General features: G+C 47.4%; 1 protein-coding gene across 1 annotated transcript in view; it reads left to right on the forward strand.

Moving 5' to 3' along the window:
* Positions 1–1,672: 1,672 nt before the first annotated feature.
* DNAH1 (dynein axonemal heavy chain 1) overlaps positions 1,673–18,428 on the forward strand; it is a 70,868-nt gene continuing 54,112 nt past the window's right edge. Inside the window, exons 1-12 of the mRNA XM_019008140.2 lie at positions 1,673–1,790; positions 6,258–6,408; positions 6,968–7,040; positions 9,509–9,683; positions 10,184–10,340; positions 10,868–11,000; positions 11,936–12,097; positions 12,626–12,878; positions 14,090–14,247; positions 15,090–15,301; positions 16,555–16,850; positions 17,847–17,997. Coding sequence (XP_018863685.1) covers positions 6,298–6,408; positions 6,968–7,040; positions 9,509–9,683; positions 10,184–10,340; positions 10,868–11,000; positions 11,936–12,097; positions 12,626–12,878; positions 14,090–14,247; positions 15,090–15,301; positions 16,555–16,850; positions 17,847–17,997 — 1,881 coding nt within the window. The 5' untranslated portion in view covers positions 1,673–1,790; positions 6,258–6,297. The remainder of the gene's footprint in view (positions 1,791–6,257; positions 6,409–6,967; positions 7,041–9,508; positions 9,684–10,183; positions 10,341–10,867; positions 11,001–11,935; positions 12,098–12,625; positions 12,879–14,089; positions 14,248–15,089; positions 15,302–16,554; positions 16,851–17,846; positions 17,998–18,428) is intronic.

Below are 18,428 nucleotides of genomic sequence, written 5' to 3' on the forward strand. Positions count from 1 at the left end.
GCTCCTTACTTAAGTAAAACGATGAGGCCAGCAATATGACAGAGGACGTACACCTGGGAGTTTCTCCAGCATCCGCTGCTTTCAGTGAGGCTGGGAGCAGTTCAGCATGGAGTGCAAATCCACCCAGAGGCCTCCTTGCTGCATGGGGCTGATCCTGTGAACACCTTGGCAGCAGCTGAGCATTGCTGTGAGGGAGCTTGCTTATCTGGAGAAGCTTATTTCTTCTCTGAGGCTCTGCCTGCCTCACCTTTCTCTGTCCAAACCTCACATCCCCTCACTTGCAAATTTTTGGATGACACAAATGCCTCACCCTTGACTACCAGGCCTTTGCCCCCGGCAGGTACCCAGGCAGGGAGAGGAGCCAGTGTGCTCGGCCTGGGCTCCACTGCCTCCCCATGGCATACCCCCCATCCTGGTGCCTCTGCCTAATTCTCTGCCCCCTCACCAGGCCTAGTGGGCATCCCTTGGGCCAGCCTGCCAGCTGTGCTGTTCTGCTCCTCTGGCCCTGCTTTCTAGGACTTGCACCTCTCCCAGGTGCACAGCTGGGAGGCAGCAGGACTTACTGTCATCCTGGACCACGCAGCAAATTTTTGAGACCAGTGGGGGTCTCAAAAGAGCTACAAAGCAGCCCTGCCCACCCGCCTGCCACAGCTCTCCTGCAGGAGCCTCCACTCATCTCCTGTTTCACCCTTTCCTCCTCCTCCTCCTCTGCCCTTTGTACTCCTTCACAGTAGATCTCTTATGGCTTGGGGTTTTTTCTCTTTAAATCCTTTCCTCTCAGCTTTTCCACCTCCTTTCTCTCCCCCAAAATAATCTAAACCTGTTCTTCCTCACTCCCCCACAGGGCTGGCACTGTTTGTCCCTTCCCCACCATTCCCTCTGTGGGAGACCAGCTTGTTGGGGCCTGTTCAACAGGACTCAATGCCACTTTTCCTTCTGCAGGGATGACATGTTCTCCAGGCCCATCTCCACCCAACACGATCTTTTAGCTCCAGACTTTCATGGGTACACAAGGTTGGTTTAGATAAGCCAAGCTGCAGCTCTACATCAGCACCCTGACTACCTTCACTCGTTTTGGGGATGGGATGGAGGAAGGATCTGCTGGACCTTCCTGGACAGTGTCTGGCAGGGTTAGCAAACAGCTGTGGAGATGGCACCGGGACTGCAGTTACCCAGCCCCACGCCTTCCTCACATGGAGAATGGGGGGCTGTCCCCTGTGGCACTCGGTGGCTCCTTGCTGAGATGCCAGCCCTGGAAGGCACGGGTTGGTGGTGGCTCGGTGGCACTGCTCCACAGCCATAGCCTCTGGTGGCAGCTCCGCGTTGGCCCTAGTGCGGTGACTCAGGTGTCCCCGTGGTGGCAACTCAGAGATGCCGGTGCCAACTCCGTAGCGGTGACTCGTAAGTTGCTCCAGGGGCTCTGCGATGTCCCTGCGGCGGCAGCTGAAGCGGCACCCGGAGCTTTGCGGTGTTCCTGCGGTGGCTGGGTGCTGGCTCTGAGGTGGCACAGGGCGCTCTGCACAGCCCCACGCTGCAGCCGCAGCTTGGGGCAGACCCTGCTTCCCCAGGAGAGCGCTCCCCCCCCCGGCTCGGGCGTGGCGTTGCCCGGCCCGCGCTGCCCCGCGCCTCCTCCGGACCAGCCCAACGGCCCGCGCGGGGGGGAGCGGCAGCCTCCAGCCGGAGCCTTCTGCCCGCCCCTGCACCCGTGGCAACGCGTGCGGCGTCGGGGCGGACTGGGCTCGGTCGGGGCGAACTCATTCGGCTCGGTCGGGGCGGACTCGGGTCGGTCGGTGCGTACCGCCCGCAGGCAGGCCCGGCAGGGCCCCGCCGGCCCCCGGAGCGGGGCTGCGGCTGCGGGCTCCGAGGAGGGGCTCGGGGCCGGGCCAGGAGGGCGGGCGGGCGAGCAGGTGTGAATCGTGAGGGAGTCCTCTCGTGCTTTGAGGACACTGGAAGTGGCGGGCAGGGCCGGGATTTCTCGGAGCGTTGGGAGCGGGGTGTCCCCGGGGCTGGTGCCCAGGGAGCTGCTCCTGGCGCTGCCCCATCCCCACACGTCGCACGTTAACAGCCCCTGGGCTGCTCCTCCCGCACCGCGGCCTCTTTCAGAAATGAAACCGACAGCATTGTTTGTTTCATCCGTGTCGTGCTTCGTAAATGACACAAACCTTGTTGGAGTCGGGGTATAAACGCTCGGCGGGGTGTCCTGCGGCACCACCGGGGCTGTGAGGCCAGGCCGTGCCGCAGAGCCCCGGGTAACGAGCACCACCGGCCGCCTCCCGCCCGTGCTGCTCCCCCCGCACCCGGTGGTGCTTTCCCGCGGAGAAAAGAATGCATTTTAAAACCCAGAGGAAAATCAATTTTAAAACTCTGCAAATTGTTGGAGGGAATGGGCTGCTATAAAACTCGAAATTACTTTCAACTCTCTTTTTAAAGTAGAAGGGATTTGAAGTATGGGATGGTGTTTAAAGCAGTTTGTTGAGAGCACATCACCTTGCCTGAGCTTATATTGTATGGCTTAAATTATAGGAAGAGGGAATTTCTGCATGTTGGTGTCCAGATGGTCTAGTAGCTGGGGTTCTGTCTATGCACACAGATAAATAGATTTTAGATAAATACTAGGTTTCAATCTGCGGTTTTGCTTAGGGGTTAGATGATATTTAAAGTACTATTCTCTAGTTCTGTTGCAATTTTTAGCCGTTTTAAACCTTATTTGAAAGAAAAGAGTCCCATTTTGTCAAAGCTTTGGATCAAAGAATTGAAGTAGAGGCAACAGATCAAAAAGCTCATACCAGACGTTGAGCAAGACATGTGGGAGTTTGACTTCTTGGATGTGTAAAGCCTGGATTTACCGAGAAATTGTAATTATAGTTTTGCCACAATGACACACAGACGCTGTAGCTAATGTTGTGTCAGCAGTGCCATAAGAATATGCTCTCACTTTGAATAGTTCAATTTAGCATAATACATTGTACCTGGTATATCTAGGAAACATGCTTTTCAGGTGTGAGGGGAGCATGACTAAATTACTGCAGAGATAGGTGTCTTAGCAGTCAGGAGAAGGTTTCATAGCTAAAGCTCGGTGCCATCCAGATGTTTGCCAGCAAAGAACAGGGAGATACTCCCAGCTGTTCAAGTGAGGGAGAATGATTACTGAGGAGGGCAGAGAAGCTGCTTTCAGGAGGACATCTCAGCTACTTGTGATGAGCTGGACTCCTATTTCCTCCACCTTTGTGCCTCTCCTTGTCAAAGGAGAGCTTCAGTCCTGAGGAAAGTGCTCCAAGTAGGAAAGGATTGAATGCTGTGAATGTGGCAGGATCCAACCTCCTGCCCCAAGCTGGAGTGTGACAGGGCAGTGGGCAGTTTCAGTGCTCTTCTTCAGGATCCCTGGAACAACCAAGGAGTCATTGAGCACAAGCTATGTGGTACCATCAGCAATGGCTGTAGCAGAGCTGGCTGAAAGCTTGAACTGCCATTGTGTGCTCGCTGTGGGATGGGAGATGTTCTCTCTCTGGCAATCCATACCAAGCTCTGCTGCCCAAGGATGAGGGTCTGGGGTCACTCCTGGATGGAGGGAGGGGAGGACAGCCCTAGGGCTGCATGCTGCACATTCTTTCAGGGGTGTGGAAAGGCAGTTGATGTTGGAAGCCTGGAAAGAGGGAACTGCTCTGCAGTAAACTTCTTGGCTCAGCACTTAGGCTGAGTCAAAAAATGAGAGGGTCTCCTCTCATCTTTGAAACCAGCTTCGAAACCATTCCTGAGAGGTGGATGGGACCAGCCCAACCACCAAACTGGAGGCTAGCACTGAAGCGAGCTCCCCACCATGCTCTGGGAAACATCCTTGTTGGAAAACCCAGACACATCCCAGCAGATGAGGTGACAGGAGAGTAGGATTCCCTTTGTGCTTAGCAGTTCTCCCACATCCACATCAGCTTTAGTGCTCTCAGACAAGCTGTTTTACTGATTTGTTTGGGGAAATACTGGGAAAACTTTGGATACCTTTGTTTGTTCTTTATTTTAAGTGGTGTATGTCAGGTTTTTTTGCAATTGCAAACACAGGGACCTTCCCTCTGTGCAGCTGGGAGATCATGACTGATGTTTGTGATCTGGACACTGAGTAGTGGTTTGCTTTATTTTGACATAAGTGCTCAGGATGGACTTTACAGAGGTGTGAGTGAATACACAGCAAGCAAAGTAGCAAAGAATTAGGCCTGCTCTGGGCTGGCTTGGTGCACTTTTCCCTAATCATGGAAACTTGTCCATCATAGGCAGCAGCCACATTATTTTGGTTCCAGGAAGAGGTCCCAGTCCTGCTAAACTGGGAATGGGTTCAGTCACTCACCCCTACTAAAAGTTCAGATGAATCTTGTGTCCTGGGGCTGGCTTCTTTAATTGCATGGTTTTAGGATTCTGGTGGTAAGAGGCAAAAGGACAGCAAGTCATGTTGGCACGCTGGCCCTGCTCCCCAGGAGAGGATGCTCAGGTGACACATCAGGAGAGGCACCGCAGGGTTGTTCTGCCTTGCTGCTGTTCTCCGAGCCAGTGCAGCAGGCATGAAAGAGTCCAGCAGTGATTCATCAGGAATCCTTGGATCTTGGCTGATTCCAATCAGTCCTGCTGGGCTGCTAAAATAGATATGGCCAGAGCATAAAATAGCTAATAAAAACAAAATCCTCCATGGAAAATTCATTCTTCAGGGTGTGAGGTTCCAGTTGCCATGCCAAAGCAAAGCTGAGAGGAGAGAGATTTGAGATTTTCTAGCTTGAAGGAGGGGAGGGGGTATTATTGATCTCATCTCCCAGGTCTTTCCAATCTGTTAGTTTACTCCATTTCACTTAAAAGATTCGCATCATGGTAACCTTGATTTATTATCTGATTTCTTTTTTGATTCAACTTCTCAAAATTGTGCACTGGCTTGAACCTGCAGTAATAAACCAGCACAGTTATTCCCTCTTATCTCTGGTATGCATGTAATGCTTTCTCTGCTGTGCCCGATTCATTCTCACAGACAGGCAGCAAGGTGAAATTTTGAAAAGATTGCCCTCCCTCATCAAGAGTATAGGGCAAGCAGAGTTTTCACTCCATTCTCTGGCAGAGAGGGCATGGCAGGAAGGGATCCTGTGGCATTGTCTCCTGGTCAGGATGAGACTCTAAACAAGTACTGTGCCAGCTGTGGCCTTCAAGACCAGGCAAGGTCTTTTCAGCACTTGTGTGTGGGAAGCTGGAAGACTCCTACAACAGAGGCTTGGCTACCAGAAGTAAGAAAAGTCCTAGCAAGGGTGCAGGAGACAAACCACTAGTCAAGTAGGGCTGGATGGGGAGTCTGGGTAAGCTGTATTGGCCTCAGAGTGTCTTTGAGAGACACCATGGAGAGCTTTGACTCATAGTTTATAGGCATAAGCTACACAGGTATGTGTACATCATTTTATCAGTGCACGTGTGTGCAGGCTGGAGGGGTTTGTATCACTTTAGCTATTCTAATTAGTTACAATAGTCATCTCTCTGTTTAGAGAAGCCTAAAATCAAGGGTTGCATTATCCTCCTGCCAGAAGTCTGAGAGCTGTTCTTAATTGGTATCTCTCAGTGCACAAAGGTTCTTATAAAGTAAAGCTGTGCAGCTGTGGTACTTGCCTGGACTTGCATCTCCCAAGGTGGAAGAGCAGAAATTGTTTGTGAGCTGAGCAAAAATATCCCCTGCAGGAGGAGTAAGAGGGGAGCTTCTGGCTATATTTTAATATGTGTTAGGTGATGCTTAAACATCTGTCATGAATTATTTAAATGAAAGAGGCAGACTTACACCTGGGAGTAGCTGTGTTGGTATCCTAGGCTGTAGCCTACTCCCACTGGAGTCAAGCGTGACAAGGTTTTTAAGGGATTTGGGTGCAGCAAAAGTAGTACTTCTCTTGTAGTCCCAGTTTACCCAAATTCTCCTGGCAGCCTTTTGAATGCTGCCACAGATCCGGGAAGCCCCTGCTGCTTAAGGAAAGCAGCTTTTCTTGTGTATACTGCTGGTTTTCCCACTCTTAAACCCATCTGGAATAATAAAGCAATCTCTTTCTCCAGGGTTAGTGAGCCATTGAGGCAGCCATGTGAGTCTGATGGCCCCCAGGCCATGAATGCAGCGGTTGGTATTGAATCAGGGGATCGAACCTTCCGTGTTACCCACTCATGGTAGCAAGTCAAGGATATCCAGCACTGTGGGAGGGTGTGGAGGAGTGCCAAAGATACAGTGTGTGACAGGCTCAATGTCTTTCCACTCATAGCAAGCCCAGGGTTACGTCGCAGCATTGTTCTCCTGAGAAGATGGAGAAAGCAAGGAAGGAATTGAGGAATTTTCTGAGTAGGAGCCGTCCCAGTACCAGCAGCGAGGCTTCTGCTGATGTCCCTACTCCAGGAGCCTCCAGTAGCTCAGGGGTAAGTGCAAAGAGCAGTCCTTTCTCCCACACTGTCCTGTAAGGAAAAGACTGATGGTACAGCTGGTGTGGACACGTTTAGGTTTCACCTGAGGTCCTAGCCCTTCCTTTGCTCAGAGGCCTTTGTGCAAGACCTTGACCTTTACAAAGTGAAGCTGTGAGGCTCATCCTGGTCAGAGCTGTGTTGCCTTCCTTCGTAGTCAGTGACAGCACTGTCACAATTGCCTGGGTTTGGGATGCCAGTATGGCAGGGCAGGCTTGTGGTTGTGACTGTAGGTGATATTTGATAGTAAAACCCTCATGACTGGCTGCCTAATCAGTCCCCAGTCAACATCCTGACATCAGGCCACATGCTGCTGGGAGATCCTCTGTCTCTGTGCATTGGGCTGAACTTTTCAGGTATTTGTGTCTCTGAGCCTTTTCTGATCATTACTCACAGTCTCAGTTGCCCCTAAAGAACTGGTAAAGTCAGTCTTATAGTCACACTTTCTCTCTGTACCTCCATGATCCCCACTCACACTATGCCATGACTGTGCTCTGACACTTCCCTCACATTCCAGGGTGCTTCTGGTGGCCCCCACGTGTCCCGGTCTTTGGTGAACCAGGCAAACCAGGAGCAGCACACCCCTAACGGTAAATACACTGAGAGGGAAGGAGGTGGGGCAGGAAACTGGGCATAACTGTTAAGGTTGTCTATAGTGGGCATGTTGGGAATTAGGCTGCTCCCTCTGGGTTTGTGCTCTGCTTTCATTTTCAGTGCTCAGGAATGGTGCTGAGCTGCTTGAATATCCCATGAAAATCGAATTTCATGTAGAGGTGCAGTAAAGTGATCTGAGTGGGTGGTAAAACCATGCTTCCTTTTCTCCTGGATATATCTACTTCCCCCAGGGTTCAGGGTGGACTGTGCTGGTGCCTGTGGGAGTTCTGGTCCTGCTGCCAGAACACTGAATTTGCATGTGTTCTTACTGTGCGTGGAGCCAGCAGTGTCCCTTTCCTGTGAAAATCATAGAATATCCTGAGTTAAAAGGGACCCACAAGGATCATCAAGTTAAACTGCTGGCCCTGTAGATGACAACCCCAAAAATGGGACCTGCCTGTGAAAGCTGTTTTCGGGATTTAGACATAGCCAAAATCATGGTCTTCCCTCATTTATTTATTCTGCACCCAGCTGCACCCCAGAGCGGATTGTTCTCCATAGATGCAACAGCTCTCTGTGTGTACAGAGCTGCTGATGCCACCTGCTTACAAGAAGAACTTGTGTCATGGATGCTCAAATATAGGAACAGAGAATGGTTGAAGGTTTGCCAGCAGTCTCCTGGCCCCTGGAGCACTCCTGGGGATATGGATCATAGACTGGCAGTGGGTGGGAAGAAAATGTGTGTGTGAGAGGATTTTAGAGAAAGATGGGAACTGTATATACCACCCTCCTGTGCTTAGATGTGACATTTATTTTCATGAGTGAGGACAAATGACTGCTTCCTCAAGTGAATCTTGACAAGCTAGACTCATCTTTAACAAGTGGAGACAGAACTCTATTTATGATCTGCTGCTTCTTCAAGGGGGAAGAAGCCATCAGGTTGGAAATATAAATGCAAATGAAACACTAAGTATTGACATAAATAGTTGATAGTGCACAAAGTGCCATAATGGATGGTGCCATGGATTTGGCAACAGTGAAGTGACTAAATTGGAACAGCTGTGCTCCTTGACAACAAATACAAATCAGGGCCATTCCGTAAAGACCCCAAGCAAGAGATATGCATGAGGCTAAAGAGCTGCATTTTAGGGATTCCTCAAAATTACATTATGGACCATGCAAGTGTTTAAGAGCACATTCATGCCAGGCTAGCTGCCCTTCCTGAGGGAGGGAGGTAGAGAAAGAGAGGAGCCAGTTAATGACTATTTCCTTTAGTCTCTAGGTAGACAATGTACAGCTACAAGGGTTGAGTCACGGGCCATTTAAGAAGGACAGGGCAATGACCTCTTATAGGACCCTTCCTGTACCTAACTGTCTTAAAACATGTCTGGCTTTGGCATTATTGGCTGCTCTGCACAATTGCTTTGGAATCAAGGGTCAGGTCCATGATTCCAGAAGCAAATGCAACACAGTAAACAATTGGGTTCAAAGCCTGACATTCAAAATACCCAATTCCAAACCTGACTCTTAAGTTTCTCCTTGATAGAATGTGAAAGTTCATCAAAGGAAAATCTCTCACTCCACTAAAATCTATTTTTAGTTCAATGCTTAGCTCTGTCTAGGGAATAGTGCTTTTTAAAGCTTGCATGCAATTACTTAATTTAGGTTAAGCTTCAAATTCCCAGTTTGCTGCTGTTCTATTATTTGCAACTTGTTTAGCAATATAAACAGTTTGGTTTATTTATGGGGTAAATGACATGGTTTAATTTCTGCCAGTTCTTGGAAATGTATACTTTTTGCTTAGTCCAAATTTCTGTTGAAAACGTTTGGCCAAATGGTGAGATTGTTGGCTGTTTAACTCAAGTTTTTCTCACACCATTGCTGAACTGAGTGGGTGGTTTGATTGAGCAAAAGCTGAGAAGAGAGGGGTTTGTCCCAAGGTGTGAATAGGCACTTAAGGAGACAAAGATGACCTGTGCAGCTTCTTTTCCCCTGTAATATTTATTTTCCCCTTTATCACCACCTTGACCAAGTTCCTCCCAGCTACAACTGACTCTCAGTCTCAGGGCCCCCAGAGAGGCAGGGGGATCCCATCCCTTTCTGAGGGTGATGTGCACTAGAGACAGTAACTTGCCCACTATCATGTAGAGAGTCTGTAGCAAAGCTGGGAATGAAACAGAGCTCCTTGGAGCCAGGTCAGTGCCCTGACTCCCAAAAATCTGCATGACAGTAATTCTCAGTGGAGGTTTCTTCTGTGCCATTGTTTTGATACTGGAAAACCGTAATCACATATTGTCACAGGGAAAAAAGGTCTTTCTTGTTTCTATTTGATGTCTGCTTGATTTCTCGTACAAATCTAGTGAAGTGACTTCTGCAGACAGCCCAGTAGACAGCAGAGTCCTCCTGTGTGATTGTAAAGCAGAGTAAAGCCTGGTGGTTTCAGATGTTTCTCTTTGTCTATTAGTCACAAGATTCCAGATTCCTGGGAACTTTAAAAGTCTCCTGGATAAGCAAATGGTTGGACCATCCACTGAGATCCTTGATGAGTCAGATTTCCCTGTACAATCATTTAATCCCAAAGTGCAGATGCCTTTCGAACGGCTTCCAGGGAAAAACCCTCGGAAGGTTGAAGTAGAGAGGTAAGTAACCAGAAGATGGCTAGAGGCATCATCATGAAATGGACACAGCAGATTAGGGTGTTGATTTTTGGCTTTCAAGACATAACATATCAAAAATCCTTAAGGAAACCTTGTCCTGTAAGGCAATAGTCTCCAAAGTGGGGCGTGCATGCATTGCAGAGGGTGCAAAAGAAATTCACTGGGATACGTGAAGAAAACATGGTTTTTAAATAGTGTTTATGTCATCTTTGTGTCATTCTTTTTTTAATTTCTGGGTTTGTGTATTCTCTATAATGTATTAGTACAGTAGTACATGTATATAATTTATAGATGGGAATAACTCATCATTCTAGGTCACTTCCACTGAATTATTTTGTGCTATAAATGAAGAAATAGAAATGGATGCAATGTGTACTAAAAATGTTTTTACTGATAGGGGCGCACAGTAAAAAAGTGGAGTAGTAGTCATGGGGATGCTTACAGGCACATAAGTGGTTATTTCCTCTTCTGATGTAAACCAGGAGGAGACGGCTCTATCTCACCTTTGATATTGCTGAGCTCTTGGCCAGCAAGGGGATAGACTCCAATCAGCTGATGCCAAGGCACTATGACCCTGACAATATACCACCTATTGAGGAGAAAAAAGATACTGTGTTTCCTATCTACCTCCCTTTAAAGGTAAGAGGGCACATTTGGTACTTGTGATCTGTCTCATTGCTTATACCACAGGAGGTTTCTGAGGACACTTAGCCAGTATTGACACAACAAGCAACAAAACAAGGAAATGCTTTGGAGCTGGCTTAGGCACTGAAGGGTCTCTACAAGATGCTGAGCATCTTCTGCAGGGTACCCACAACTTCTGACAAAACTAGTAGTCCTTGAGAGTGCTCCTTCACTGGCTTTTGTGTGTCCAAAGGAAAGGTGTCACCTGCTTCCTTCTGAATGCAGTAGTCAGCAGTATTGCTGCAGGAAACCTCTCCAAGTGTTGGTCTGCTCTCCCTAGGAAAGGGCTGGAGGTACAGATACTGCTTTTTGGGTGAAGACTGTCGACCAAATATCAGCACAGCTTTTGCACCTGGACTTATTTCCATATTTTGTAGCCCATTTAGGAATTGCATGTTGATGTTTTCCTCTCATGAAATTTTTTATTGGGTTTTCTTGTTTCTGAAGTAAATTTTAATTTCATTTGTGTCCTTGCTTTTTAGGTATTTGACAATGATGAATTTGACTGTCGAACTCCAGAAGAGTGGATCTCACTAGGACTGGAGCCAGGATCTTCTGATAGAAAGCCAGTGCCGGGAAAAGCCCTTTTACCTACAGATGATGTACTTGGACATGGTAAAACTTGAATCAGTTACTGCTCAAGTGGGGCAACACTAACAGTTACAGGCCCTTTCAGCAGAAGGGAACACACAGATTCTGATGAGCATAGCTCTAAGTAGCTGAAAAGCCATATCTCATTTTGACCAGGCTCAGGCAGTCAGAGCAAGAGACCAGAGATCTCACTGACTGCCAGTCCTGCCCTGGACTGTTTCCACTTTTTTTAGAAGTTGCCTTTGCCTTTGGGCTGTTCATCAGCACAGGCAAAATTTCTCTTTATTGGTGCAAAGCTATCTTCATGGAATTCGGTAATTCCATGTGCAGTATGTTCTGCCTGGATTTCACTGCAAGTGCAGAATCAGAAGATGAGTTCAGACAACAGTGAACCTGGGCCAAATTAAGTGACGTGGACGTTGTTTTCCCACCATTTGGAGCCTTGTCAATGAGAAGGCATTACTAGGTACAGTTGTACTGATGTCCAGCTGTGGCTGCAGCTCATATTAACACATTTGCAGTACCTTAAAAGCATGGGAACTAGCATCTGCAGCTCTGGAGCAGCCTCCAGAGGCTTGACTGTCTGCAAAACTGAAGCATAAGGCATAAGCTCTGTGTATGCTTGGGCAGCCAGCACGTGATGGCTGAGTTCTGCTTGCTGCTGTCTTGAGGAGCACCACGCCTGATCCCTTCTCAGGTTGAATGGACAGCATAATGCTGTCCTGATCTGTATCCATATTGGTATCAATAGAGATACATTTCTGTCTGGTGTGTGTGAAACATTGAAAATCCTAAGCTGTACAACCTAAGTTCATTATTTAATTAGTCACAGCAGAAACTCTGAGATTGACTGAGATTCAAATGAGCAAATGTGGCGTCACCACTCGGATCAGGAAAGTCCATTTGCTGTAGCCTTCAGGTAAATGGACTAACCCTGTTTTAATCCTTGGCTCTCTCAGAGGACCCCAAAAGCCAGGATTTGATCTACAAGTGGATTGATGTTGGTGTTCTGGATTATGACAAGGAGACAGATCTCTACTTGGTTCATAAAACAGACAAGAAAGGTCTAGTGCGTGATGAAGAAGGGAGACCCATCCTCAATGGAGGAATAACTCCACAAGGTATGTTTCAAATAAGGTCTTTTGGGACCTGTCATGTAGTCTGAGAGCCAGTTCATTATCCATGCTTTTCCTAGCTGGAGATGGGAAGGACACCAAGAAGTCATTTAATCCCTTTCACTGTTACCTGTCTTGATATGTGTCTGTTTAACTTGTCTGAAAAAGCCTCCAGGGAAGAGAGCTCCACATCTTAATTTGACCCTGTTTGAGGTTTGAGGTTTTCACTTTGGAGACACCTTTCTTTTTATTCTTTCTCCCATCCTTCCTGTCTTCAAGAAGAGTAAAATGTTGGTCTTTCTGGGTCAATGCCATTTTGAGAGGGAATGTGGACAGATTAAAATGAAGTACCCTTCTCTTGAAAAGTTTGAGGATGCTCTTTATGTCTCGCTGTCCTCAGCTTTGGTCCCTCATTTTGATCTCCTGCAAGCAGCCCAATTATCCTGTCTATCAAAAAGCTGCTGTCAGCACTGCAAACCATTCTGAGTTTTGTTTTCCCTGCAGACTCTTGTAAGCTGTACTTTCATTTCCCAGGAAGAGCTCCATTGTTGCCATGTCAGTACTGGGTGCCACGAGTTTGCCTGCAGTTCCTGGCCGAGGATCCCCAGGTGTTTGCGGAGCGCGTGGCCTCTGCCGACAGCCTGCGTAAGAAGACACAGGGGCTGCTCATGTACCACTTCTACGTGGACTGCATGCCCACAGAGGGGCTGGATACCATCAGTGAGAAAAGCCTGAAGAGGATGAGGCGCTTGGCTATGCAGACTCCCAAAATGAAGGATGAGAAGAGGTAAAGCATCATGTACATGTCTGGGGGCTCAGCCTTCAGTCCATAAACATTGTGGGACTTCATAGGGCTTCAAAGCAAGTGTCAGTGGAGGCAGATCTCACCTACCTTCCATTCTGTGCACAAGCACACTACTCTGTTGCCCAGAGTGGCATCAGAAGTAGTCAGATGGCAGGCCCAGAGACATGTGTACAGGATGGGTGGTCTGTCAGTGCTCCCAGCTGAAGTAGATTCCATATGCAGACCCACCAAGCCATATTTACACCTGCAGTTAAATGGCCTTCAACAGCAAGAAGGTTGACAAAAATGACATGGCTGACATTGCTGTCTCTCTGTGCTTTTGAGGAACAGATCAGTCATTACTTTACTGATCTGCAGAGCACCTTCAGTGCACCATCGTTGTCTCCAGAGACCTGGCTGTTGGTTGCTGGTGACCCTTTTACCTAACTAATAGCTGCTAAAACAAATCAAAAGATCTGCATGGGGGGAGGCCAACAGAACAGGAGATCTCCACCTGGATATAATGCAGTATCTCTTTGTGATGCAGTTCATATTGGGGAGGCATTTTAATGTCCCTGGGCTGATGAATCATGAGCCACTGGTGGTGTTGCAGGGAATCAGCCGTGACTGATTGCCTTGCTCAGAAATAAGAAGGTGTGAGGAGCTGCATGATCTGCTGGCCTGAACTGGAAAGTAGGAGAGCAATTAGTCTCTGTAAGCAGAAATGTAGGGATAAAGAAAGGTACTCTGCCTGCTTGAGGTAAAGGATGATGATTTCCTAAGGCAGGGTTTCAGCACTTATGTGAGTGTTCTGGCTGAGGAAATGGACAACAAGAGGCATTCAGCAGGAGGCAAATGAAAGGCCAGCTTGGATAGCCCAACTTTTCCAGAGCTGCCAGCTACTTTCTTTAGTTTGTGGTTATTTCTCCTTCCCTCCCTAATGTTTCTACCCAGTTGCTTTGAACTGAAAAGGCACTTAAGAAGAAGGCTACAGTCCTAGTCCTCACTCCCTGTTTGCCTCTGTCATTAAAAGTCCAGTTGATACTTTTGCTGACTGTTTCATTGTCTGCACAATACTCCTGATGTGTTCAGTGGTAGGTGAGCTTCTGGGTTAGCAAATTTGGGAGGGAGGGGTGGAGTTTGCAGTAGTGATACAGCATGCATGTGCTCAAACCCATGCAATGGGTTCTCAGTGTTTCTGTATCTTGTAACAGCATGTTAGACTGTATAAGCAGCCTGGAGAAAGAAGTGGAATTAGAGTATAAACACACCATGAACAGGATCAGCTTTGACAGAGTTGTCGCTTCCAAACCCGAGATGTTTTCTTATGTTACCCTGCCAGACAAAGAAGAGAAGGAAGCACCAGAGAAAGGTAGGGGACACAGTGGAGCAGTTTGCATTCAGTGTGGTTACCTCTTGTCTTTGATGGGATTCATGCTTTGCTGTAGTGACTCAGGTTCATGGTAATGATTAGAGCTCACAAGGGGCAGCAGCAGGAGATTATGTGAGACTTTTGAGTATGTCTCCCCTTTTTTAGGGTATATTTGCATGTTCATGTTACCTCACTATAATACATTAGAACTCATCAGCTAAGCTGCAGTAACTCTGCAAGTGTACCCTTAATGACACCAAAAGTTTGGCAGTGTGATTAGTTTACCACTGTGCTGGGGCTGACTGCCTTGCCTTGCTTCCTGCTGTGCCCATCTGGGAAGTGCCTCGGGTGTGGAAGAGGGCTCAGGCTCCTTTGGAGTCCCAAACAGGAGGAAAATGGCCCCAGTAAAAGATGGGAAGGGAGTATATTTTGTGCACTTGAATCTTCCAAAGGCAGGAAGGCCTTGAGGTGCTTCACAAGCACCTTCTTCACAGGCCTTGAGGTGTTTCACAGATGAGATGACTCAGCTGTGCCCTGGAGCCTCAGTGGTAAGTTTCTTCAGTTCCAGTGTTCTTTCTCATGGAAACTTCATGAGCCAAAGCTTTGGGAAGGTCAGGCACCAAGACAGCACCTCAGCCCCTAATGGGAGGCTGCAGAAGGTCTCTGCTGCAGAGCAGACTCTCTCTTTCATTCCAGCCCTCTGCTGAAGCTGCTGCATGATGAGGCCTGTGCATTAGAGCAGAGTCCTTTTCACAAGTGCTTCCCAAGGGGACCTGTACTCTAAAAACAGAAGCTTAAATGGCTGTTGCAGGCAATGACATTATTTCTTTTTTTGGTGCTAGGGCTTGTCTCTACCCCAGATTATCCTTTTCGTAGACAACAGAGAGAATTCAACTTTGCCTCACTCCTGACCAGTCCAGAAGTCATCCATCTCCTTGCACAGGTACAAGAGGAGTGCAACAAGGCAGCTGTCATGTCTCTGTTTAACACAACCATAACCAAACTTGTCTCTCTGGAGGAATTTGAAGAGATCCAGACTCAGACCTTCACTCAGGTGAGCAGAGGAGGTGTGAGGGGTGAACACATGGAGCAGCCAGCAGTGCTGTCAGTGTGTATTAGGCAGATGCAGCAGCTGCAGATTGATTTTTCTGGAAACTGATGAGCTGTCAAAGGAGCTGTCATGTTTGGGGAAGGGAGGAATTTGCATGTGCCTGTCAAATTTATTTGGATATGGGGAAAATGGGCTGAAAGAGTCATAGTCCCCTGGTTAGGATCAGCCAATGCTGACCATGCTCTTTGTCATGTGTTAAACAAGTGGCCACATAGGGCTGCAGCCCCTCTTTCTTCCACCTGGTTTATACACAGATAGGAGTCCTGGTTGGCACTCAAAAGTTTCTTTTTTCTTCTTCCTTTTATTTATTTTTCTTTATTTCCCCATCCATGCAGCTGCAAGGCACAAGATCCTTGATTCCTCCTGAAACACTCATGAGGATAATGCTTTTCTGCACTCTATGTTCTTTATATACTTAATTAAATTACTCTGCTTGCAATGCCAATAGACAGTAGGACAAAAATTTGCAGCTCTGTGGTAATTCCCACCAGAGGATCTTCATGTCCTCTGACTGAGGGCAGCACATTGCACCCTGGATGTGGCCACATGGAATAGCTTGCACAGGGTTGCACACTAAATCAGTGGCAGAGAGTGTGCTGGTCCTTCCCAGTCCCATGCTGTTTCAGCTAGGCAATGTTGTCATCCACTCAGTGACTAAGGTTCTTTTATTACACACAAACAGCAAGCTGCCTGTGGAGCAGAAGTGACACTTGGTGGTATTTTAATAAATTAAAATACTGTAAACTGCTGCTGCCCTTGGCTTCTTCTGCTCTTTCTTCTCACTTGTCAAGAGAAGACAACATTCTGTCCTTTACGTGCTCATCATACTGTCTATACAACTTTTTGTGAGGGACCCTGACACAGGCAGCTCCAGGGATACCACTCTATAGAAAGAGAAGAAAAAGGAAACACTGTGAATAAAACAGAGAACAGAGCACTCCCACTTTTTAATACCAGGCTTTCTTTTTGTGGGTCTTTTGTCAGCAAAGGAGATATATGACCAGGTTCAGATGCCACATGTGGAGGCGGGGGGTTGAGAGCTATTTTTAGTTACCACAGCTCTGAGAGAACAGTTTTCTTTCACAGCAGAGAAAGGTCCAACAGCCTTTCTCTGCTCCAACAGCTCACCTTGCCATACCGTTTTCCCATCAGCCCTCGAAGGATTACTCAGCTTGCTTTTTTTTCCTTTGCCCTAGGTTCAGGAGTTTCTCAAGGATACTTGGATCGATACCATAAAGACTGCGATTAAGAGCAGCCTTAGTGATGCAGGCAAATGGTTCAACCTGGAGGAGAGTGACTGGGATGCATACCAGAGGTCCAAGCTGTGTAAGCTGATGGAGCGCATCAGATTCATGCTTCAGGACTCTCTGCGGTACCTGGTACAGAACTCGCTCAACAGCTTCACCCAGTTTGTGCTGGATGCTTGCCAGAGTGTCCTGAGTTGCTCAAAGGACATGGAATGGGGAGATGACATCACCAACAGTCCCTACATGTAAGAAAGAAAGAAAAATAAGGGATGGAAAGAGCAGAAAAGTGTAGTGGTGTTGTCTTTTTAACTACTGTTCTGCAAGCAAGCTTTGCTCTGTATGGGGCCTTTAAACTGGGCAGTTTTCCCTAATCCTCCACCTGACATGTTCACTGGAGTATGGAAGAAGGACACAGAGCTGGCTGCTCTGTTAGTGCAGCTTTCCAGCTGCTGTTAGTGATATGGAGCAGCCCATCAGAAGCAAGGTCTGCTGTTTTGATGTACTGTTCTAAAGATCAGCCACCTCCAGCATTCTTGGGGGAGCAGATTGTTACTGCTAGCTTTTTCTGGATGCCAGGAGCATAGCTGCTTAATTCCGTTCTTAAATGAAACCTCAGAATTAGAATCTGGCCTGGGATCTCTAAAGAACACCAAATTTAGGTTATCACAGTGCCTAAAATTTTATTCCACTGGGTATTGATTTAAGGATTTTTGCTTTTTGTGGTATCAAAGAAGGAACACTTAGAAATGGAAAGCCAGAAGAAAAGAAGAAAAAAGCCCTGCCACTCACATGAGGCCTCTTCCCTTTAAATCAGTGGAAGTCTTGACACTGACTTCAGCTGATCCTGAGCCATGCTGGTCACATGCAAGATTGAGAAATACTGATCTAACTTCCAGAAGCTGCATTTTAAGGGTATATTGGAGGTACTGAATGCCTAGTTGGAAGAGCACCTGCAGTTTTTCTGTAAAGAAGCTCCAATTCTCAAGATAAGGTTATGACTTTTGGGGATCCTGATATGTCATGATTGATGGTTCCTTCACCTTTGATATAAAAGGGTTCTCAGTGTCTTTACTGTTAAATTGAGAACACAGTGTTTTATATCTTCATCTGCATGAGACAGTCCTCTCATCTGTTTTCCTTTCCTGTGCAGAAGGCATTTTAGTATCAGCACCAGACCAATACAGTTGTGTATCATATTCTCAAAAAGCATCCCTGTTCTTTCTTATCTCTTCCCACCACAGGCCTCAAAGGAATCCACTCTTTGTAACAGACATTAAGCTAGACGGCAGTGGCATCCTCTTCAGCCCCTCTGTGGAGAGCTTTGAGACATCCCTCATTTCTCTATTCGACAATGGAATCCTGGCAACTCACAGTATCCCACAGCTGGAGCAGGTGAACACTTCTGCATCAACAGTGATACAGCTGAGCATGTGTCAGTGCACTGCAGCTCAGCACAGACACCCCTGAGCTTGTACTGAGGGCGAGAGGTGCAGAAGTGGGTACCTGGGAATTCAGTTAAATTAATCTGGGCACAGCACTGTGCTAATGCAGTTCTATTCTGATAGGATTTCTTCAATCTCCCCAGCCTTGTAGCTCTTTTGTCTGGTTGTCCTTTCTGCGTTGGTGCTGCAGGTTCTGTGGACACATGGACGCCCTGGTTGCCCCTAGTGCCTGGTGGCTGGTAAAAGCAGACTCATAGCAGAAATAAGACTCTTTCCAATTCCATTTGATGCAATTTTCTTCTGCATATGCATCTTTCTGTCTGCTACTGTGAAAGCCCTGTCTCCCTAAATCCTCATTCTTTGGGGAGGAGGGCACATAAA

This window comes from Parus major, chromosome 12 (assembly GCF_001522545.3).
Source record: "Parus major isolate Abel chromosome 12, Parus_major1.1, whole genome shotgun sequence".
In the NCBI taxonomy this organism is placed as follows: Eukaryota; Metazoa; Chordata; class Aves; order Passeriformes; family Paridae; genus Parus; species Parus major.